We start from the raw sequence: 25464 nt of genomic DNA on the forward strand, positions 1-25464 counted from the left end.
ATTAGGCCGCAACACAAGAATACATCACAATGCTGATTTCTATCAATATGGCCAATTAACAAATACAGGCTCAAGAGTCAGGTCTCCGATTCCGAAGCGGTCTCCCGATTTAAGCAATTATTTACCATTTATTGCAAGGAACAATAACAGAAAAGTCAGAATTCCTGGTTCAGAGAATTCATATCAGATTAGTGGAGGTCTTGATAAAATTGTTCAAGTCCCATTAACTAAAACCGTTTTTGAGACAAGAAGGATACCTATCGTTACATTTAAGAAGATTCCGAGAGTTGTAATGAAAAAGGTGAATGTTAAGGTACCTGTAGTTAGAATGGTTTCACAGATCGTTGATTTGGACAGCGGAAAGGTTCTGGGTGAAGCAGGAAAATCTAGATCTTCACATCATTGATTAGATTAGTTGACTTCATAAAACTCAGTAAACATCAGTAAACATCAGGACGGATATTTACTTATATTATCAATATTTTTCGTACAAGAAATAAAGCTATAATATAACTTAAAATATGTTTTTTTCTTCTGTAAATCCAATTTTAATACTTTTAATATTGCAGAGTATAAACATAACATACGGAGCAGTGTTAATACGAACATAAAGCTACTTGCGAAGCCAAATACAGTTGGTCTGACAACAGTTGGAATAACGAAATATAATTCAGTGTCATATTTACAGTACAGTAATGAAAAATAGTAAGTTCAAGAAACTCCGATGTATGGAAGCTTTAAAGTATAAAGTAAAGTGTTTAATCAAAAGCAGCTATAAACTGACAACGCCTGGCTAAAAATGAAAGAAGACAAACAGACAAACGATAGAACACATGACACAACATAGAAAACTAAAGAATAAGCAACACGAACTTAAACACATTGGATCTATCTGGGATTATTTTATCACTTCTCCGACTTTGACAAGATAAGTGGATTGTTCTTCTAAATATTATAACAAATGCAATGACACTAAAGCAAATGATCTATACAATAAAATTAAAGCAACTAGTAAAACGTTTGTTTATATGCCTAGTCAAACAGAGGAAGACAGGAGAATAAATGGTAGATCATTGCTCAACGTCCATATCATTTTTTCAGCAAATCAAGCTGATTTAATCAAAGTAATCTTGAAAGTTATGCTACCAGAGACACAAGGTGGTCTGGTCCATTTCTGGATCATTTTCTTTACATTTGTCTTATTAGATAAATTATCACTAAGATTTATGACTATAGGTGACGTTTTTATTCTTTCTTGATTCTACTTCTAAATCTTGAATGGTCGATCCTACATAACGTTTGAAACAGATCTTAACTTATACAATTTACCAAAGCAAGTTTCAAGTTCTACGGTTGTAATCGTGGACTGGTCGATCTTTAAACGACCTGATTTTCTTACCTAACTAGAGCCGTTTGTAATTCTATACAAACAAAATTGTACAGTTATCTGGCATTACTTTGGTCATGACTTTCAAGCGTGCACCTATTAGTGCACGTAAAGCAGGGAATGCATACTCCTGTCAATGCATCTTCTCTCAATCAGTTTAGCGTATATTCAATCCCAATTTCTTTTTTTAAGGATTAAACAGATTTTTCATACTAAGAAATCATTTCACCATGCTATGCTCTGTCCTCATTTTAATATTGGTAGACATTTCATTTGTCAGTATATTTTTACTGAGTGTTAGCACTCACAAACCTCAACACACAAACGAATGTAAACTCGGATACCCTGAAAAGTAAGCAGTGTACACTTAAATCATTTTTTAAATATCAATATACCATCAATATTTGTTTAAAAGATATAATATCCTAAAACCAAATGAAAGAAGAATTTATCTGAGGACACATAAGGATATGCACATAAGCCCCGCTCAAGCTTTGCATTTTCCCCAAGTTTAAAAAGAGCAGTATTCTAGATCAGTAATGGACTCGCTGTTCAATTTCGAACTATAAATGCGTATTGTGTATAGGTTTAATAAAATTTGGACTAAAATAACTGAAGCAAGAGTGCTGAAATTTAAAAAAATGCAATCCTCCAAGTTAAGAGGCACATAACTCAAAAAATGTGAGTGATTCGCTGCCCAAATTCGAACGTTGTCTTCTTAACATTGTGTATGAATTTCATAAATATTGAATGAGGCAAACTTAAGTTATACGAAAATGGGACGGACGGTCAAGGGTTCCACTTGATGCCTCCTTCGCCTACGACGGGGCATACATGTATTCATGTTATATATATTTTCCTCAAACTGATTTTCATAATAACATAGCGGATACAGCTTATATTTAAGAGGAACATTTTTTTGTTAGATGCATGACTTGTATTTAACTTATTGACACTCAATGTCTGACACACGATTCATCAATGTATGGTCTGATTGATAAGTGAGAAACAAAAATAATCCAAGTACAGTTTATGCACTTATACCTTGACAAATATATCTATTTTTATGTTATATCATAGTTTATAGATTTATGCGATCAACATTTGGATTCTTTTGTATATTCCGTACAGGAACCAGTGCATGCGACATATTATCTATATTCTGTACTTAATATAGTGCCATTATTGTTATCTTATGGAATGAGGTCAAAGTGTCACAACTTAGTTCGCTTCCTTTACATGCAACTTGGGCCTTATCTGGTGACTGCATAATATTATGGCCAATCTGCACATTTTCTTTTGGCGTAAGTTTTATTTCTTTTGTATGTATATTTTTTTTCAGAAGATCCAATTTATATAGTCTAAGAGTTTACCTCAATTGTGTTCGAAATGTAGACGCACATTATCCAAGTCATGATATATGATATTTGTACACAAAGTGACATAATGATTTGAAGGGCACAGTATGTTAATCGGTTCATTGAAATGACAATAACTACATGTGTCTTATAGCTCTTGTGCTGCAAATAGGGGATCATTCAAAGATCATTGCAACGTATGGGAAAATAAGATGTATCTAGTTATCGAACGACTTGTTACTTGTAACTCGATCAATAAGGTTCGAACTTGTAGACAGGAATTATCAACCATAAAAAATATCATAAAAACACCCTCTAAATGCCTTGTGTCATGAAATACCAATACCTAATCTAAGAAATGCAAATGACCGTCAATAGTTCACAGAATCTATTCAAATCTATATGGTAATATCTGTTATGATCAGAAATGATATTTTGCACCATTTAAAAAAAATCAAACCCCTCCATATCAATACATGTATATGCAAATAAAGGAAAAAAATGATAATGAAACAGGACTGTATTCAAACATTTTGCCATGCATATAATAGATTTATATTTGAAAAATCAAAAATTAAATTTATTTTTAGTGCTGATTTGTGTACAGTATACAGAAGGTAAGAATAGTTTAATTATTAAAAAAACCCGATGTGATCTGGGGTATACGTCAAAGAGAAAGTAGAAATATGTACAAAAAAAAACACACTGTGATCTGGGGTACACGTCAAAGAGAACGTAGAAATAAGTACATTAAATCAACAAGAGATCAACGTACTTTCTCCAATCATGGATAAGTGTCAAACTCAAAATGACATTGAGTCTCAACAAGTACCAAGCTCTAAATGACCATAGCATGGACAATGTTATGTTCTAAACGAACCCCAAGTCTAGACAAGTTTGTACCTCTAAATGGCACAAAATCTTTGCCAGTGTCAAGTTTGTAATGACTCCCAAGTATACACAAGTGCGCAGGTATATATGACCTGGATTCTAGACAACTGTCAAGCTCTAAATGTAGATAAGTGTCAAGCTCTAAATGTAGACAAGAATACTAAAATTTATGATAAAAGGGATGATTTTTCATTTCCTATCGTTAATTATCCGTTTTTAGATGGTGACGTTCCCTTGTCACCATCTTACGGTGTTTATATATCTCAACTTGTACGATTCGCTCGTGTATGTAACAATGTTTTCGATTTTAACGAGAGAAATTTATGTATTACTGAAAAATTATTACACCAGGGTTTTCGATATCACAAACTAGTCAAAACATTTACTAAATTTTATCATCGGTATAAAGACATCATTCGTAAATATAGCTCAACATGCAGACTTCTAATACGTTCAGGTATTTCACATCCAATTGTTTATGGTAATATTCTTTATAAAGCACAAAGGTGTCAGTATTCACCTCAGAAACTTACAAAACCTTCGAATAGACTTATTAAGAAGGGATATAATTACGATACTGTTGTCAAGTCATTAAAGATTGCATATTTTGGCGTTAATATTGAGTCACTGATAAGGTCTTTGCATCGGAACTAAACACATTTATTCTAAAATACAGTTGTTGGCATGACACGGGTTATGTTCTTCTCATATATGTTATGATGGTATGATACTAAACCCCTAACGGGAAGGATTGTGCCTGATGTTCATATGATGAAATCATAATCTTTCAGTCAGTTTAATTGAAGTCTGGAGCTGGCATGTCAGTTAACTGCTAGTAGTCTGTTGTTATTTATGTATTATTGTCATTTTGTTTATTTTCTTTGGTTACATCTTCTGACATCAGACTCGGATTTCTCTTGAACTGAATTTTAATGTGCGTATTGTTATGCGTTTTCTTTACTACATTGGTTAGAGGTATAGGGGGAGGGTTGAGATCTCACAAACATGTTTAACCCCGCCGCATTTTTGCGCCTGTCCCAAGTCAGGAGCCTCTGGCCTTTGTTAGTCTTGTATTATTTTAATTTTAGTTTCTTGTGTACAATTTGGAAATTAGTATGGCGTTCATTATCACTGGACTAGTATATATTTGTTTAGGGGCCAGCTGAAGGACGCCTCCGGGTGCGGGAATTTCTCGCTACATTGAAGACCTGTTGGTGACCCTCTGCTGTTGTTGTTTTTTATTTGGTCGGGTTGTTGTCTCTTTGACACATTCCCCATTTCCATTCTCAATTTTAAGTATCAAGCTCTAAATGATCGCCCCGAGTCCAAACAAGTGTTCAAATTGGACTGTTCCAAAGTCTTGACAAGTGTAAATTAAGACCGCGAGTCTAGATAAGTATCAAACTTTATAAATACCCTTGTCTTGATATGTGCAAAACTCTGAATGTTACATAGTCTAGACGAGTGACAAATAGGACCCTAATTCTAGACATGTATCAAACTCCTAAATTCTCCTAGTCTAAACAAGTGTCAAGTCCTTAATGGCCTCGATTCTGGACAAGTGTCCCTCATAAATGGCCCCGAGTGTATATATATATATATAGGTAGACAAGTGCAAACTTTTAATGTCAACTAGTCTAGACAAGTGTTAATTATGCGCCAATTCTAGACAAACTCTGAATAGCTCCGAATCTTAACAAGTAACTATTTCTAAATTGCATAGAGTCGAGACAATTGTCAAGTACTAAATAGCTTCGAGTAAAATAAGTGTCAGGTTCTGAATGACTCATCATGATCATGTATGAAACTGTCAAAAAGTGAATCGACATTATTCAAAAAGAAATCAATACAAAATTCAATAAGTTTACGACAACATTACTGAAATTTGGAAAAACATGAGATACAAGTTCATTGCAATTGCGAAACTATCAGATACCGAAGAACGTGGATGCAAGCAATATTATAAATCAGAGTTCGGCATTCAACAATGAGCAAAACCGATACTGTATATTAAACTTTTAAAAAAAAAAAAGGTCATCGCATTACAAAATGTGGAACAATTTATATATGTGGCTGTAAAATACCTATTTGTAATCTAATAACATTACCGTATGTGGTATAAATAATATAAACTGTTTCAATTTTAATGCACCAGATGCGTATTTTGACAATTAGTGTCTTTTCGGTTAATTGTGTATCTCTGCAGGGCCCGTATGCATAAAGCTACTTAAGTTAAGATTTTCCTTAGTAAACACTTAAGTTAAGAAAACTCCGCCCTTTTTATCTAAGTGGTATGCATAAAAAATCTTAAACTAAGTATTTCCTAAGTAAAATCTTAGTTGTTTTAAGTCACGCCCACAAAACTTAAGTGGTATGCATAAAACTCCTTATACTAAGGAAACGCCTAAGATAACACTTAAGTCTAAGGTACCTATAGAGCTACCTTAAATTTTCAAAAATAGTTAAAAATTAGTCGAAAGTTTGCGTTTTTGGTAGAACATTATTATGTTACAAAATGTACCTACAATTTGATTGATTAATATGTATATATATATCAGTAATAAACTAATTATTCGTTTATTTATTGCTAAATAATAAGTAAATATTAAAGATCATCGTTATTTTCTTCGAATCACGTATAATCAACAAATCAAGAGATAACAGTGGGTAGTTATATATACTATTTCCTAATCTCGATGTTATGTATACCAAGTACTGAGTGTTACACACATGTAATTCATGGTACTTTTTTTCTTTTGTTTACTTTGTAAGTGCACGTTTTTTTTTAATTATTAAAATACACCGCGCGGTATCAATTTTAACCGTTAGTTAAAAACCGAGAGAGCATGAAAAAACACACTTTATATATGTGTGGGGATGGTTTCTGTTTTGCCGGGTGGATGGGGTTGGGTGGGGGTGGTGCGTCATTTGAACTTTCAATTCAGTTTTATTCTAAAGATGTAGGGCATACCCTAATTTTTTGTTCACTTACCGGGACAAAATCGAAAAGTTTTAAGACCTATACCCAGAGGTGGATTTCTTTCATAAAAAGGGGGGGGGGGGGGGGTACATGTATGAAACAATTAGGTTGATTGTTTGGAATCACTGTTACGGCAGTCAGAAGTCCCCATGGAATTCGTCGGTTATATAAGGTATTTGTGATACCTTACTCGTTTTAAATTATTTTTTCATATTACCTTATATATTCACTGCAGAGAGATATATTGCGGTTCGAAAATATTTCTAAGTTCGTTAAGATGTGGAGAATATACTTACTGTAATAATTTGTTTTAGTAAAGATTGTAGGACTTTTGAAATATACCCTAGTTTGTATATGGATTTCTGGAAAACAATCTACCCTCCCCCTTTTTTTGTTGTAAAAGGGAAGTGATAAAAATGTTAATTTCACATCAAAATAGATTTTTTTAAACTATAAGCAATTGTTGGCAAGGGTTATGGACAGGGAGATGGCAGCGCATAATAAGCTCAACGATAAGTGAACATTTTATTGAAAAAAAGTGTTTTGTAAAATTATTTGTTAGCACATGCATGCTTACAATCCTGTACTCAGTCTTGTGCTACGCCACTGATTTAACCTTGATCATGTTTTGTTAGAGTTTAAAACATATTGTTGTCTCCAGAAAATATTACACCCATGAAAGATAATTAAAGATTAAGTAGAAGAAAGTTTTGGATTACCAATGCTCATCCGTCAAAGCATCAACCATAAAAAGCGTTGTCTTATATGCGCCAATTGTCCATCATTAAACTATGTTACATTCTATTGAATTGTTGTACATGCCTATATCAATTTAACCCAAGCTCTTTAAAATAAAAGCATGCATTAATCAATAAATTAAAATAATCATAACAAACTTTTACACGGATGAGTACATGTGATGAGCTAATATTTATCATACGGTATAAACTAGAGAAAGGTTCCGATTTAAGTATTCCTTAGTTAAGTGAATACTTAAGTTAGTTTATGCATACAATTTAAGAATTTGACTTAACTAAGGAAATTCTTAGTGAAATCTAAGTTTAAGGAATACTTAAGTTAAGATGTTTTATGCATACGGCCCCTTGGTACTTTAAGTCATTAAAATGTTACTCTCATGGCGACCCGAGACGTCACTCCAAACATGCATGCACATATTGGGCCGAATCCGAAATATTTTTTCGTTAATTTACACGATTAGCAAAAAGCCAAAAAAAACTTTGCAATCAATGCGCAATACGCTTAGAGTTTGCTGCAAATGTAAATAAGTTGTTTATATGGTAAATACAGAACATTTATCCACTTTTCATAGGTGCTGTAGAATGCATGTCATGTGACCGTGTAGCTGAACCTCATGATTGTGAAAACGTGGTTACATGTGCGGAACATGAGGTAACCTTTAGTTTATGTATACGATGTGTTTGATTGTGTATATACACGTATTTCATTTTTAATGAAAACTTATGTTAAATAACACTAATAAGGACTTGAACAAAAACTTTTAAGAAAGTGCCATTTTTGAAGTACCATAATGACTTTAGATGTATTTACTTGTAATAGTTTTAAAACTATGTTGAAAAGCAGTCATTATGCATTTTTGCAATTTATTTAAGAATTGAATGCTTCTTTTTGTAGCTTCATTGGGATGTATAAAAAGCGTTGACCGAAGTACATTTTGTATGAAGCGCGAAAGCGCTTCATTCTAAAAATGTGCGCACGGTCAACGCTTTTACAACCCTGTGAATAAAAAGAAGCATTCAATACTTATAATTACATTTTTAAGCTAGGATCCACCTTTGCAATTTATTGGGGGAACACGTGTTAGCATGAACGATAAGTTTTATTGAGTAATGCAATTGCTGAAGGAATAACACGTGATGTGCAGTTAGCCAATCAGAATAACGTATTATAATGAAATATACATCTAATTTAATTATTTGAAATTAACAAAAAAAAACTTCTTTTGATATTTATGCTGTAATATATGACGATTTAAAACTTGGTTTCCCTTTGTCAAATATATTCTTAAAATAAGTGTCTAGGACAGAAAATATCCCTCTTAATTCACCAAGTTATGATCTAAGACTCGGGTAACGTTATTCCATACTTGAGTTTCTCTAATCGCTACATCATGTATAATGCTCTTTCAGCAATGTGTCACAGATTTCTACATTACTCCACAAGGTCACGTGTTCTATGATCTTAAATGTGCATCAAATAGGGTAAGTAATCTAGGTTAACTTTTAAACAAATGTTCGGAAGAATGATGTCTGACCATTCTTTTAAACTCGGCTGAGTCCGTTCCTCAATCTATCAGAAAGCAGATGCACCCGAGGACTGCCGATTGGATGGATGCAAAACTCTTTGTTGAGTAGAATTTTTCAACTCTGTTGAAGTCTGTTTTTATTCGGCTTGACATTTACATGTATCACAGAAAATCAAGAGTTAAAAAAAGATGAAAACCTATACTAAGTTTTAAAAAAGTAAGATTTGTTCCTAGCATTTTTTTTTTTATATTTTAAAGAAGAAGCCAGATTTAATTATACAGATACAAATATTGAAATTTCACAATAATTATTATAGTTTCATTAAAAAGATCATTTCTTTTTTGCATGTACATTTTTAATTGTTATAACTTATATTCCTCGTCGCGATATAGGGAACTTGTACCAACTTAAGTTATCGTCATATAAAATGACAAGTTTATCCATCAACGTTAAGAATTTCTATCTAATTAGGGAGCTACCATATGATTTTTTTGAGAGGGGGAGGGGGTGAAATTTGAAAAAAGGCAGGACATGATTTTTTAGTAAAAAAAAGGCAGGATAAACTAATAATAAGAAGACAGGACCGATTCGAGTGAAAAATGAAAAAGCAGCACAGAGATTGCAACTAAAAAAAATATGCAGGACAAATTTTTTCATCCTACCCCCACCCCCATAAAAATCAAATGGTAGCCCACTTATTTCTAATACGTAACAATTTTATTGCAAGGTGTGTGATGCTTTAAATAAGTTTGGGAAGAGAGAAGTTAAACGGCAAGATGACAATTTATACATCTGCCAGCAATGCTGTACATCAAACCGTTGTAACGAATATGGATGTGGGGACCAGAGTAAGTACCCAATATATGTCAGAGATACTGTTTCATAAATGTTGATATGGGATCAAAGTCAGTAAAAGCAGCAAAAAATGTAACCACATTAGTTATTTAACAAAGCTTGCAAAAAAACTTGAACAATTTAGCAACCAATATGATACAAAACATCCTCATAATCTCAGAATGTAATAAAAGTAAAATAAATATATTCTTAGAAACAAATTTCAATATAATTGAAATTTTTCATTTAAGATATATCTTAGCCTCGAATATTAAACTGAAATCATATAAGTCGTCTCAAAGTTTTGAAGTGTTTGGGGTTTATAGGTATTACGTTGCAATTAACAAACATTTCTTTTTCCTGTTGAACTTGCCATGAGTAAAAACATAGTTAAACCGAACATTATTCTTATCTTCCATGTATTGTCTGGTTAACGACCTCAAATTAGATTTTTAATTATGTCAATTACGACTAAAACTTATTTTTTTATGTAAAGTGTTGAAAGAAAGAAATGCTTTCATAACTTAATAGACTATAAAAATGAACATTTCTTTATTCTCAGATAAGTTGAATCGGACGATTTGTTACAGTTGTAATGATGTAGTGCATCCAAGTAAATGTGACACAGTTTCTGTTTGCGACATAGATAAGGTATTCATTAGAGCTAGCGTCTATAACATGGATGAGGTATTCATTAAAAGCTAGTGTCTATTACATAGATGATGATTCATTAAAAGCTAGCGTCTGTATTTATTCCTGGTATCTATGATGAGTTTATTTCCATAGATAGGTTATTCATTAAAGCTAGCGTCTGTTGCATAAATGAGATATTTATTAAAAGCTAGCGTCTATTACATAGCTGAGGTATTCATTAAATCAAACGTTTGTTAGATAGATAATGTATTCATTAAAAGCTAGCGTCTATAATATAAGTTATATATATGGTTCGCTACTGACCCCATAGGGATCCATAAAGGGTTAGTAAAATCCATAGGGGTGAGGCCGGAGGCCGAGTCCCTATGAATTTAATCACCCTCTATGGATCCGTAAGGGGTCGGTAGTTAACCGTATAACGAATTTATCGGACGCTGGACTTTTTCTGCGGCGTTTTGTTGAAAAATAAACAATGAAACACAACAACATTAATAGATGACGTCGCCATTACGGCGTCATGAACCCCATACGGTCTCATAGGGGGTCACCACGTGACGGCGTTTAACTAATCACAACGTGATAATTCATCTGTGGTCCGATAACATCGCTGAGGTATTCATTTAAAGCTAGCGTCTATTACATAGTTGAGGTATTCATTAAAAGCTAGCGTCTATATATATATATATTGTATTGTTATGAGTTACAATTTATGACTAAAATTAGCAAAGACCCATCAAAACAACATTTGATACAAAAATTTAACAATACTTTTAGATATTTGGATGATATATTGGCTCTAAATAATGACGACTTCAGTATGTATACTAAAGAAATTTATCCTGTAGAACTTACTTTAAATAAAGCTAATGATAACAATGACCACTGCCCTTTCCTCGATCTTGATATCTATATCATAAACGGGAAGCTTAATACAAAAATTTATGATAAAAGAGATGATTTTTCATTTCCTATTGTTAATTATCCATTTTTAGATGGTGACGTTCCCTTGTCACCATCTTATGGTGTTTATATATCTCAACTTGTACGATTCGCTCGTGTATGTAACAATGTATTAGATTTTAGCGAGAGAAATTTATGTATTACTGAAAAATTATTACACCAGGGTTTTCGATATCACAAACTGGTCAAAACATTTACTAAATTTTATCACCGGTATAAGGAAATAATTCGTAAATATAACTCAACATGCAGACATCTTATACGTTCAGGTATTTCACATCCAAAATTTTATCGAAATATTCTTTATAAAGCACAAAAATGTCAGTATTCTCCTCAGAAACTAACAAAACCTTTAAATAGACTTATTAAAAGGGGATATAGTTACGATACTGTTGTCAGGTCATTAAAGATTGCATATTTTGGCTTTAACATTGATTCACTGATAGGGTCTTTGCATCGGAACTAAACACATTTACTTCTAAAAAAACAGTTGTTGGCATGACACGGGTTATGTTCTTCTCATATATTTTATGATAGTATGATACTAAACCCCTAACGGGAGGGATTGTACCTGATATTCATATGATGAAGACATAATCTTTCAATCAGTTTAATTGAGGTCTGGAGCTGGCATGTCAGTTAACTGCTAGTAGTCTGTTGTTATTTATGTATTATTGTCATTTTATTTATTTTCTTTTGTTACATCTTTTGACATCAGACTCGGACTTCCCTTGAACTGAATTTTAATGTGCGTATTGTTATTCTTTTACTTTTCTACATTGGCTAGAGGTATAGGGGGAGGGTTGAGATCTCATAAACATGTTTAACCCCGCCGCAATTTTGCGCCTGTCCCAAGTCAGGAGCCTCTGGCCTTTGTTAGTCTTGTATGATTTTAAATTTTAGTTTCTTGTGTATAATTCGGAGTTTAGTATGACGTCCATTATCACTGTACTATTATGCATATTTTAGGGGCCAGCTGAAGGACACCTACGGGTGCGGGAATTCTCGCTACATTGAAGACCCATTGGTTGCCTTCGGCTGTTGTTTGCTCTATGGTCGGGTGGTTGTCGCTTTGACATATTCACCATTTCCTTTCTCAATTTTATCTATAACATCGCTGAGGTATTCATTAAAAGCTAGCGTCTATTACATAGCTGAGGTATTCATTAAAAGCTAGCGTCTATTACATTGCTGAGGTATTCATTCAAAGCTAGCGTCTATTACATAAATGAGATATTTATTAAAAGCTAGCGTCTATTACATAGTTGAGGTATTCATTAAATCAAACGTTTGTTAGATAGATAATGTATTCATTAAAAGCTAGCGTCTATAATATAAGTTATATATATGGTTCGCTACTGACCCCATAGGGATCCATAAAGGGTTAGTAAAATCCATAGGGGTGAGGCCGGAGGCCGAGTCCCTATGAATTTAATCACCCTCTATGGATCCGTAAGGGGTCGGTAGTTAACCGTATAACGAATTTATCGGACGCTGGACTTTTTCTGCGGCGTTTTGTTGAAAAATAAACAATGAAACACAACAACATTAATAGATGACGTCGCCATTACGGCGTCATGAACCCCATACGGTCGCATAGGGGGTCACCACGTGACGGCGTTTAACCAATCACAACGTGATAATTCATCTGTGGTCCGATAACATCGCTGAGGTATTCATTTAAAGCTAGCGTCTATTACATAGTTGAGGTATTCATTAAAAGCTAGCGTCTATAACATCGCTGAGGTATTCATTAAAAGCTAGCGTCTATTACATAGCTGAGGTATTCATTAAAAGCTAGCGTCTATTACATTGCTGAGGTATTCATTCAAAGCTAGCGTCTATTACATAGCTGAGCTATTCATTAAAAGCTAGCGTCTATTACATAGTTGAGATATTCATTAAAAGCTAGCGTCTATTGCATAGCTGAGGTATTTATTAAAAGCTAGTGACATTGGCTAGAGGTATAGGGGAGGGTTGAGATCTAATAAACATGTTTAACCCCGCCGCAATTTTGCGCCTGTCCCAATGCAGGAGCCTCTGGCCTTTGTAAGTCTTGCATGATTTTTAATTTTAGTTTCTTGTGTATAATTCGGAGTTTAGTATGACGTCCATTATCACTGAACTAGTATACATATTTTTAAGGGGCCAGCTGAAGGACGCCTCCGGGTGCGGGAGTTTCTCGCTACATTGAAAACCCATTGGTGGCCTTCGGCTGTTGTCTACTCTATGGTCGGGTTATTGTCGCTTGACACATTCCCCATTTCCTTTCACAATTTAATCTATTACATAGCTGATGTATTCATAAAAGTTAGCGTCTGTTACACAGATAAGGTATTCATTAAAGTTAGCGTCTATTACATAGCTGAGGTATTCATTAAAAGCTAGCGTCTATTACATAGCTGAGGTATTCATTAAAATTAGCACCTATTACATAGAATAGGTAATCATTAAAGTTAGCGTCTATCACAAAGATTAGGTATTCATTAAAGTTAGCATCTATTACATAGATAAGGTATTCATTAAGAGTTAGCATCTATTACATAGATAAGGTATTCATAAAGCTAGCGTCTGTTTCATAGATAATGGTTTCATTAAAGCTAGCGTGTTACATAGATGAGATATTCATTAAAAGCTAGCGTCTATTACATAGCTGAGGTATTCATTAAAGCTAGCGTCTGCAACATAGATAAAGGTATTCATCTAAAGCTAGCGTCTATTACATAGATAAGGTATTCAGTAAAGCTAGCGTTTATTTCATATAAAAAGTATTCAATAAAGCTAGCGTCTATTACATAGATGAGGTATTCATTAAAGCTTACGTCTATTACATAAAGGTATCTAGTAAAGCCAGATAAGGTATTCATTTAAATCTAGCATCTGTTACATAGATAAGGTAGCGTCTGTTACATAGATGAGGTATTCATTAAAAGCTAGCGTCTATTATATTGCTGAGGTATTCATTAAAAGCTAGCGTCTATTACATAGAGGATGTATACAGCTTTAGGTCATCGTATGTCCTTCTTCCTTCGGTCAAGTTCATTCCGTATATTTAGCTATAAACCCGCTACATTACAAAATATGAAACCAATAAGGAGACAAAAACAACAACCTCATTTAAGCAAAAAACTATAAACAAAACCAGTGAATCACAGGCTCCTTTGACTTGGAACAGAAAGATACAGGATGAAGCGGGGTTTAACCAGTTGTTGACCCCTAACCAATGACATAAGAACAATCTTTAAAGATCATTTAGAATGGAATGAAATCAGCACAATGCATAAAAAAACACTCAAAAAATACCATCTAACAGTGTAACAATAAGAACTAAAGAACTACTGAGAGCTAGTCAAAGACAATTAAACAAATTAAAAAATAAACAAATATTTTCCAGACCTATCAATCAGTACGCTGCACACAACGGATTTAGTGTAAAGACGTCATAAGTCTTGATGAGTAACATAACTATCTACACCTGCTCATTAATTGCTCATTTTGCTTACTTTTTTTCACAGACGCTTGGGTACTCAGTAATGTGAAATGATACGATTTTCATTTGTCTCTCATTCCAAGCAATCTTAAATAAAAATCTATGTTTTCTAGGAATGCTATACCAAAGAATTCGTCAATGATATGTTTAACACACGATACGAGATGGGATGTGAGCACAAGGAGGTATAAAATCTTATTTTACAAATTTTGTTTTGCTTTTTTATATTATCATTAAAAGATATGGTTCGGTACCGCCACTAATAGTAAAGGCTGAAATTACTAGTACCTTACTTAAATTAAAATATCTAAATTAATCTGATTTTAAGAATTACTTTTCAATTTCATGGCTTTGGAAACACTGACTACATATTCGCAGTCGTCTACTGTTTATGCGTACAATTTGAAAAAAAAAGTGTTTACTCTATAGGCCTAGGCCTTGTATTATTTCCCATTGCACGTGTCATTGCTAACTTTACAACGAGTAAGGGTCAAAATCTAAACGATTAACATTCATGACCCTTTGGATGTTCATGCTAACAACCAATGTAAGTTGCAAAACAATTTTTGTCGAGCATGAAATTTTATCTGATGAACAAACACGCATCAGGAGAATTGGAACCGATTTCAGACCATTATATTCAGGTATTGTAAAATCTCTGTTTACTTTTTTGGTGTTTACTATATTTAAACATTTAAAGAATGTAAATTTGAAAAATCAAAATCTTGTTACTCAAAGTATGATGTTGCCTTTTAAGTCATATTACTGTAAATATACTATACAGATTGCACGATGATGTACAAACTATGATAACTGTAAAAAATTAAAATATGAAATCGGAAAACTTTAAAATTATAGATGTGTAAAAAGATGATGGGAAAAGAGTCACTCCTAGCTGGTCACCCAAAGGCCAAGAAACAAATTATAGGAGGGATTGATAACTTTGATGTCTGTTATTATTGTTGTGATGACGATTTCTGCAACAAGAAAGAGTGTGAGAAAGGTAAGGCTTCATAAAGATTCTACCACTGCATCGAGTGTGATACAATATGTATCCACTCGACGCATTTAACTTTTCAAATTTAAAACGCGAGGCTCGCCGAGCGTTTTTTAAAAATATTTAAAATTTAACTGTCGAGAGTGGATAAATATGGTATTACACGAGATTTAGTTGTGGAATTTGTTTCTCTAATGATTTTTAAAGAATATGCAGACAAATTCAATACTTCTTTTCAAATGATCTGCAAGAAGATGTGTTCTTTCTATGTGACGTCATAAGGCATGGTTGCCTTTTTTCGTGCCGTCACAACAGTTCAAGATAGGAAATTCGGAAGAAAGCAAGAAAATTCGACCTCATAATCGAATTTTGACCAATGAAGAACTGAGATCAAACTAGCCACACGTTGATTAGATAAAAATAATCAACATGTCAGGAAAGGGATAAATCGTGTAAGAATTAGAGAAATGTATTTATTAAATCTTTGAATAGAAATATGAGGATCTTGATTCGGCTTCTTCATTTATTTATTCTCTATTTTTTGTTTACCATTTCCCCCCTGTTTTTTGTATATTTTTTTCCATTATTCTGTATAGTTTATTTTATATTTTGCCCATAATAATCTATCCTTTATTTTAATTTAACTTATAATACAACACGTTTGAGGGTCAGTATATTATGATGATTTACAAGTTGGTTGTCTCTGTTTTTTGTCTTTCTTTCGCCATGAAGATGTTAGTTTAATTTCGACTTTAAATGAGTTTGAATGACCCTTTGGTTTCTTTCGTCTCTCTTTTCCAGCCGCATTATTAATTCGTAATCCATGATTCTGGCCGACTTTTTTTTTTATTATTCGTGTCTTGAATATACATTATATCATGACATATTCACCATGTTATGCAAACAACTTTCAATTAGTCTAATATTTAATATACTTTGTTCCAGTGTCTCAAGTATGTCAATTCATTTAGTATAAAGTACTGCTCTTGTATGTTTTCAGTTCCTTTTAATCCATTTATATTTTTTAGTTTAGATAAATAATTCGGCTCAAACAATCCTCTTGGTCTGCAATTGTAAAAAACACATTTTTTTTAAATCGTACTAAATCTGGAATTTACTTATCTTGTGTCAAAATAACGGCATGGTAATTCATTTTGTAAAGGGTACATGTATTTAATGATGATTCGACAATTTTGATATGGTTTTAAGATGTGTATTATTTTTCCCAACAGGACATCCTAGTACTCAACATAATATACAGACAAGTACTATACCAACTACTGTGACAACTACACAAGCGACACAACCACCACCAACAACGACAACAACTAAAAGGACTCCTCCACCGACGACACCAACGACTACTAAACCAACTCCTCCACCGACGACAACAACGACTACCAAAAGGACTCCTCCACCGACGACAACAACGACTACCAAAAGGACTCCTCCACCGACGACAGCAACGACTACCAAAAAGACTCCTCCACCGACGACAACAACGACTACAAAAAGGACTCCTCCACCGACGACAGCAACGACTACCAAAAAGACTCCTCCACCGACGACAACAACGACTACAAAAAGGACTCCTCCACCGACGACAGCAACGACTACCAAAAGAACTCCTCCACCGACGACAACGACAACTACTAGAAGAACTACAACACCAACACCAACTAGTATGTCATTCTCAGTTATTTGATATACATTTGCATTCAACCGACTATATAAAAATAAAGAGATGTGATAATATTGCCAATGTGTCAAATATCCCCCCAGAGTTCGAACAAATGGATATACGCAATTATAGGTCACCGTGCGGCCTTCAACAATCGAAAATCCATACAAGATAGTCGGCATCAAAGGCCACGTCGTGAAAAGATGATTGACATTAAGAAATAAATTCACTGAACTACAAGCTACTTACTTAGGTCAAGGACATAAAGAAAGTGGCAGGGTTAACCATGCTTGCAAGCGCTTAAATCTCCACAACCTTGAACTGTGGTGTAACAACACAACAAAGAACAAACTGTACAAATCAGTAACAATATATACAAAACACACCGATATAAGAGTGCCTGCAACAATTGAGGCTAGTTCAAAGCCAATTACAGCTACGTTGTAATAAATAAACCATGTTCTCTCAGACTAAAATATCAAAAAGTAAAGATCAAACGGATTCAGTGTAAAGACGTCTTAAATAGAACATTTTCAAATGAGCGACATTTGCAGCAAATTCCTTACACGATAATTTTGTATGCACGTATTCAAACTCAATTAATGAAACAATAACAAAATACAGATAGCAATGTTTTTGTTGAATTATTTGAAATTTTTTGTTATCATTTGCTTATTATTGTATTGTATAATTGTTTCTTTTTATTATGTACCCTTATATGTGTATTATCGGTTACGTCTTGCATATCTTCTTACATTATGGAGTGTACTATATTTCTAAGTTTAAACTAGAATGTGAATCCTTATTCAAGTAAGTTCTTTCCTTATACGTGTAGTACAGACTATACAAAATGCGTTACCAGGAAACAGATTTTTTGCACATATTGAAAATTTGAATTTAATTTTGTTTGAATTTGTATTTGTTTTTCTACATGTTAAAGTTAATCAGACAAAATCAAACAAAAACAAATAAAGAAAGACACTCATAGTGTTTGCTTGGGCTTTATAATCCCAGAACTACAACGAACACTATATTAGATTGATACCATCAGAGGTGCAACAACCACTTTATAAGGTTGCTACTCCCAGAGGTGCAACGAACATATTATATCAGGATGAAAAACTCAGAGGTGCAACGAACATTATGTTAGGTTGATAAACTCAGAGGTGCAAATGTCTGATTATAACAACTACATCTTAGTTCGCGGCATCCTTTTAATATAAATATAGTAAATACCTGAAAGACATTATATCATTGTCTTATAACTTAGGAAAATTCTATTTGGAAAGTGATACATTTATAATTCTTTTGATTATATGTTTATACTTTTGTGGATTGATATAAAAGCATTTTTATAACAATCTTTATCCATCTAACAAATTTCAGATTTAGTTAAACTCCTAATATTCAGATATAAAAGCATTTTGATTTCGAACTCTGTATGAAAAAAAATCACAGAACTAAAGCGCCAACTCATAAGGAGATATTTATAATGAACTTCGTTCTATATCATTGTGTGTTGTAGAACCCCCAGCGCTTAGTTGTTATTATTGTGAATATAGCAGCCATGAGAAGGAATGTAATCATACTACAAAGTGTAATCCGGGTGAAGATGTAAGTACATATACAGTTAGATTGGGAAAATATACAATTTGAAAATCCGATTAGATCAAAATTATATATACGTCTATTACTATCGACGGGAACCAAAACCACACCGGAAGTGTATTTTGAGATAATCTGATATTCTTTAAGCAATGTTTGTGCCAAATAGTCAAACATTTTCTAATTTTCCTTACGACACTCCTTGAATTATCACACGATTAAATTACTTCAGAAAGTTTCACATAGCTTTTTGATGGAAGAAGACTTCAAGTCTTCTGAAGGCCTATGGTGCCGACTTTAGGTGTCATACCACCAATTACACCCTTAAATTTAGAACGTACTCGGACAAAAAATAGTGTATTTGATGTCACTGTTTACTTAAACTAACCAACAAATTGGCAGAAATGAAACTTTTGGTGAAAGAGAAATGTATTAAGACCATTTTGAGCTAAAATTTACTTGTTTATAACTTTGCATTCAAAATTGAGGATTAATGCACCCCATAGTATACTAATTTAAGATTTCCAGAAAACCAGGGGTTATCTTTAGTGGTACCTCTATTCGGAAGACCTTTTCTTTTTTATATGATTTTAAACACCTGTTGAAAATTGGCATGTAGAAAGCTGATACATGTACAATTCAGGATATACTGGCCTGGTTTCTATGAAGTTAAACTTAAGGTAAAATATTTAGAAAGCTGTGAAAATTGTAAAATTTGGTTGAACAGATAAGAACTTTTAATTGGTGGTATGACACCTTTTAAATCATTGAAACTCCGGATGCCGCATTCGTTTTTGTGTATTACAATTTCATAACAACTTCTGATTCCTGACACCGATTTTTACACATGATTAAGCATCTGAATCATTTAATTTGTAAATTAGGATTGAAAAACAATCACTATCGTAAATATGTACCCTTTTATTTATGTAAATTAGTAGATTTCATCTCATCTACATGAACGTTATTTGTTTACTTGTAACCGGTTGCTTTTACTGTAGATATTTGTAGTACGCATACGTGAATTTTGTATCGGGACAACTCGCCCTGTTTACACGTTCGCCCTTGGTCTGTTCGTCCTGAGTTCTTTCGCCCGTATAGTACGTTCGCCCTATGATCATTCTCTTAACTCTTATCAAGGACGCTTTATAATACGTCCTTGCATTTATTGAAACATATTAATATTAACGGTATCGTTAAAAAACTCTAAAACACGATTTAGTGAAAATCATCTGTTCCTTATTTTGTTCCCCAGGTAAGGCAATCGTGTTCAGCCAATCAAATTCTGTGTTTCTCATGATCAATTAATAAGCCAATCAAAAACGTTTACTCTGAAGATTATTCTAACATGCTAGATTTTGAACTTGTGTTGTTTTCATCGTCAACATGGCATGTGAATTTTCATCTGCAAGCAGGTTGAATGGTTCTTACAAAGCTTAAGGATAAAAGCATGGCTGATCGACAAAATTCAATGATGCAGCACTACCATAAAGATAATAAATAGTAACAAATTTTATTTTTGTATTCAATTAAATCATTTAAAGGACAATGTACTATTCTTTTTTCACAAAGACCAACACACAGGTTGGGATTCCCCCTCCCCTCCATTATGAGTGGTGTCCCATAAATGAGGGACTGTCCCTACAACAAGGGGTCATTTTACTGTTGAAAAAAAAAGGAAAGAACATTTTTAAGATTTTTAACTCAAAAGTGGGAAAATTCATTATATTTGGAACAACTTTTCTTAATGAGGGGTCAAATTAATAAAGAAAATACAAGTTTAGAAATATCACAATTCTTTTGGCATGTTTTGACCATTTAATACTTGACAGATGCATAGTTCTTGGGGAAAAGTTTCATAAAATAATATGAATATAAAGGTACTTATTTTTTACAGTGGGTTGTAATGTTCTTCTAATGAGGGTTACCCCTCATTTGGAGTGTTGTTCCCAACCTGTTAAAGGTCCATCTTTGTTCATAATTCAAAATTGGAAATAACAACAAGCATCTACTATTCTTACACAAGAAAAAAAAAACCTGGTCTGCTAGCTACATGTTCATCTTTTCTACCGATTTAGTAACTTCAATCATGCAAACAGACTTAAGAAAAAGGCATATAAGTTATTCATACAAATATGACACCTTTTCTAGACAATCCAGATCGTGAAAGATACCTCGCTAAAAATTGTAACCTTTAAAATTGTTGTCTCGCACTAAAAACCCCCATGGGAACTTTAAAAAGTTGGCGGGTATGTAACAAGTCTTACTATTTGTATGCCCCATTTATGGACAATAATGTTTTCTGGTCTGTCCGTCCGTCCTGCTTCAGGTTAAAGTTTATGATCGAGGTAGTTTTTGATGAAGTTGAAATCCAATCAACTTGAAACTTAGTACATATGTGTTCCTTATGATATGATCTTTCTAATTTTACTGCCAAATTAAAGATTTTACCTAATTTTCACAGTCCACTGAACATAGAAAATGATTGTACGGATCGGAAATCCATGTACTTATGACACATTCTTGTTTGAAGGAAAAAAATACGTCATAACAATAATGGAACAAAGCAGGCTGGGTTAGTGGGGTTGCTTTTATGGTAATTCAAGTTACCTTTTATTCACCTTCTTCCACCTCAGAGCTATCAGCTCTTTGATTTTTAAAATTGTTTCACTTGTTTTTGTGCTTTCCCGTGACCTTTTCTAGCTGTCTATAGGTAAGGGGTATGCTCAGTGATGAAGACAGTATAGTGGTATATAGTTCTAACGTTTTTACATCCTTGTCTTTTAGTCTCCATTGAATATTTGTCTCATTAACAACCATATCAAATTTCATTAGTTTTATATTGATTTTTACGTTTTCTTACAGCCATCATACAGATGGTTAAACTGTGTTCAAAATTGTTTCATAGTCGTCGAATTTTACAACTGAAATAAGTCGAATGAATTCAACATCGTCGAATTAAATAAGTCAAATACACCAAAAGTGTAACTTCTACTTTTACGTTACATTTTCTTCGGAAAATTGCTGTCTCGAGTCATTAATAAGACAGTTGTTTTTCACTTGCTCTTTTGCTTGATAGCGTTTGATTTGGTCAGTTTATGGACTTTCTCTTTTTTAATATGCCTGAAATGAGGTTTTTGGTATTATGATATTGTAGGTATAAAGAAAACATGAGAAATGTAATGAATAAATATTTCCACTTCAGCAATGTTATTTAAGTAGAGTAGATGGCGGAACTGATAACGATAATCTCTGTTTCTACAAGATGGGTTGTATGCCAAGAACCGTAAGTTCCTCTTATGAATCAATTTGTTTTTAAACTCTGAAACTATAAGTCCAACTACAAGATCGATTTACAATATGAATAGCTTTAAAATTTGGAAATATTTGATATTGGTCCCTTTCATTTCATAAAAAAGGTTCATTCAAAAATAAAAACAAAATAAAACAAAAAACATATATCAATCAAACAAAGAGTTTTTTGTTAACAACAAAATGAACAAAATAGTCCTATCCTGTCCCAACCCTAAAAAAAAAGGCCATAAAAAAGCCCCCCAAAAAACATCAACATCAACATATAATTAGAAAACTATACAAAAAATCTCTAATAAATCGGACTAAGAAAAAAAGAAGAAATACACATATACCCATTCAAATAATTTGGTACACCTGTCGCCGCCTGAGGTGTTGTATCAATAAAAGAAGATTTCTGCATTTACTTGATATGTGGCTAAAGTTGCGTTATAGAAATAAGTATGTTAAAGTTGTTTTTATCATTGATATCAAAACTTGAAGCTCTGCATTTGGATACACTTTCTGCACAGCTGACCTATGCACCCCGAAGCGCACGTTGTTTGAAAGTATCCCACGAATCAAATCATATTGTAGAAAATAAGTAATAAAGAAACCAAAATTGTTACTATACTTTCTACAGAGGTCTAATATACTGCAAAATGTTTTGTAGTTAGGTATATATATATATATACCAAAAATTTGCGAAAGCAAATTTACAGATCTAACATTGTTGGGTTGATGTTTAGACGAGTTGTATATACATTATGTACACAGCCATGTATCACCATCATTGATGGCGATCCGATGGATACATCTGTTGTAGGGTTGTCACTGACTCAGACGTACTTATGAATATAATTATTTTCTGTGACTGTTTCTTACATTAATTTGTAGGATCCTTTACTATAGATAATTTAGCTGATCTGTAACAATAACATCTTCATGCCTTCTATATCATGTACTGTAGTACGCCGCTAGATTAAAACTGACGTGGAAAGGTAACACATGCCCACCGAAAGCTCTTTTTTTGAGAGCCCAGGTGGTCGTGTGGTCTAGCGGGACGGCTGCAGTGCAGGCGATTTGGTGTCACGATATCACAGTAGCATGGGTTCGAATCCCGGCGAGGGAAGAACCAAAAATTTGCGAAAGCAAATTTACAGATCTAACATTGTTGGGTTGATGTTTAGACGAGTTATATATATATATATATATATATATATATATATATATATATATATATAAGTAAAAAATCATTGATAATATCAACGCACACGTACCGAAAAATTGTGTTAAAGCATGCGAAAGAATATGTCGAAGAACTTTTTGCGACAATACCGACAAGGACCGGTAACTCTGTAATTGATTTGCGGGAAAATATGAATGCCTACTCGTATCCAACCTTTTAGAAAAATCGAATTTTTACAGAAAAGTGTCCACCATGCACTTGCATTGCACTATTATTAGAATAGTAGACTGAATAGAATGATATACATTTATATGTGTTTATATAAAATTCTATTCTACTGGTTAAGTTGAAAAAGATATATAGAATGACAGTCAAACCAACTACCTCTGGTAAGTGTGTTGAAAGTAAGAATATAAACCAAAAGTTTTGTATTTATTATTAACATACGCTTTTATATGATGTATAAATAGTATAAAATTATGTCTGTTTTTGCTTCTCTTTCAGGACTGTCACCATTACCGTTCGAACATCATTAAGAGTGGAACAGCAGTGATGGGAACGGATACGATAGAATTTTTTCAGTGTTGTGCACATTCTAATTGTAATAACCATGTTATACATAAACATCCACAACGATGCAATCCATTAACTACCATCAAACCATAAACAATGTCTAGAAATGTTTGAAATTAGAATGTAATAAAAGCAATTTGATAATTGATTGAAAATAAGTTTGAATCAAAACAGCAAAAGAGGTACTTTAATTGTGCTCTTCATTTCGCAAGTAATTCTCTTATATTAAAAAGAAAGCGGAAGATACCAAATGGATATTTGAACTCCGAAGTAGAAGACAAACCTACAGAGCCATGACATACAACCCTCGGAAAAATACAAAAAGACAAACTCCGTACAGTCTACAAAACATAGAAAACCTAAAACTGAGCAACACAAGCTCCCCTTCCCAAAAAACATAATAAAAACAAGACAGGGATGTGAACAGGTGCTCCGTCGTGTTGCTTATGTAAGTACAACATTTAGTGGTAATCCAAATTCGACAATGATACATTCGAAGAAAAGAGGAAGGGATTGTGGTTACGACTATCGGAACATATCCGTCGTCATATGTGATACAGATATTTTATAGTTGTCAACCAACTCAACGGAATGTCTTCGATTTCACCACTCGGAACCATTGGTTTAAAAACTTCATTGTTAGTAAGAATCTTCCATCAAGGAAAAATTTAAAGCTCAAGAATATGGTTTAAACTGGTAGATTTATTCTCCGTAAGCAAGCATAAGATGTGCTTTATGTTTCAACGTCGAAAAATTGACAATTAAAGTCAGCTGAGAACTGAATTATTTTGACAAACGATATGATTTTCATTTCCGTTATTAACCTTTCCATTTGGATAATTTAACAATCTAAAAATCGTTTGAATATAGAAAATATATCTCTCATTGGACACGGTATTCAAATACAGGTCCCTTCATATTATACAGTTGTTGTTTGTAATATGAGGAAAAGAAACCACATCCTCTTATGGAGCATATACGTTTGTGTACTAGCATTTGTCTGTTTGTCTTTTTCTTTTTTTAGCCTTGGCGTTGTCAGTTTACTTTTGATCTATGAGTTTGGCTGTCCCTCTGGTATCTTTCGGCCCTTTTTTAAACCAATGGTTTTTGGTTTGTTAAGTGTTGCTCAATATCAAATTTCTGTGTGTTTTTGGTCAGTTGCAATTCCCTTAGGAGATGTAAAACTTGGATAAGTTTTGCTGTTCGTCTCGGTATTCTCTTTGCATTGAAATTTTTGAAAAATGTGTTTATGGTCATGATTTGTTAATTTATAACCATGGAACAGAGCA

At 33.3% G+C, this 25464-nt stretch overlaps 1 protein-coding gene across 1 annotated transcript; it reads left to right on the top strand.

Annotated features, from left to right (window-relative positions):
* The first annotated feature begins 2569 nt into the window (after window positions 1–2569).
* On the top strand, window positions 2570–24333 carry LOC139511371 (uncharacterized). Its single transcript, XM_071298037.1, has 12 exons — window positions 2570–2691; window positions 3336–3362; window positions 7947–8026; window positions 8785–8856; window positions 9629–9749; window positions 10298–10386; window positions 14953–15024; window positions 15698–15842; window positions 17069–17518; window positions 19043–19131; window positions 22328–22408; window positions 24107–24333. Exons 1-12 carry the CDS (start codon window positions 2664–2666, stop codon window positions 24266–24268), a joined length of 1416 nt encoding a protein of 471 aa, XP_071154138.1. The 5' UTR covers window positions 2570–2663; the 3' UTR covers window positions 24269–24333.
* The last annotated feature ends 1131 nt before the right edge of the window (window positions 24334–25464 follow it).

This window comes from Mytilus edulis, chromosome 2, assembly GCF_963676685.1.
Source record: "Mytilus edulis chromosome 2, xbMytEdul2.2, whole genome shotgun sequence".
NCBI lineage: Eukaryota > Metazoa > Mollusca > Bivalvia > Mytilida > Mytilidae > Mytilus > Mytilus edulis.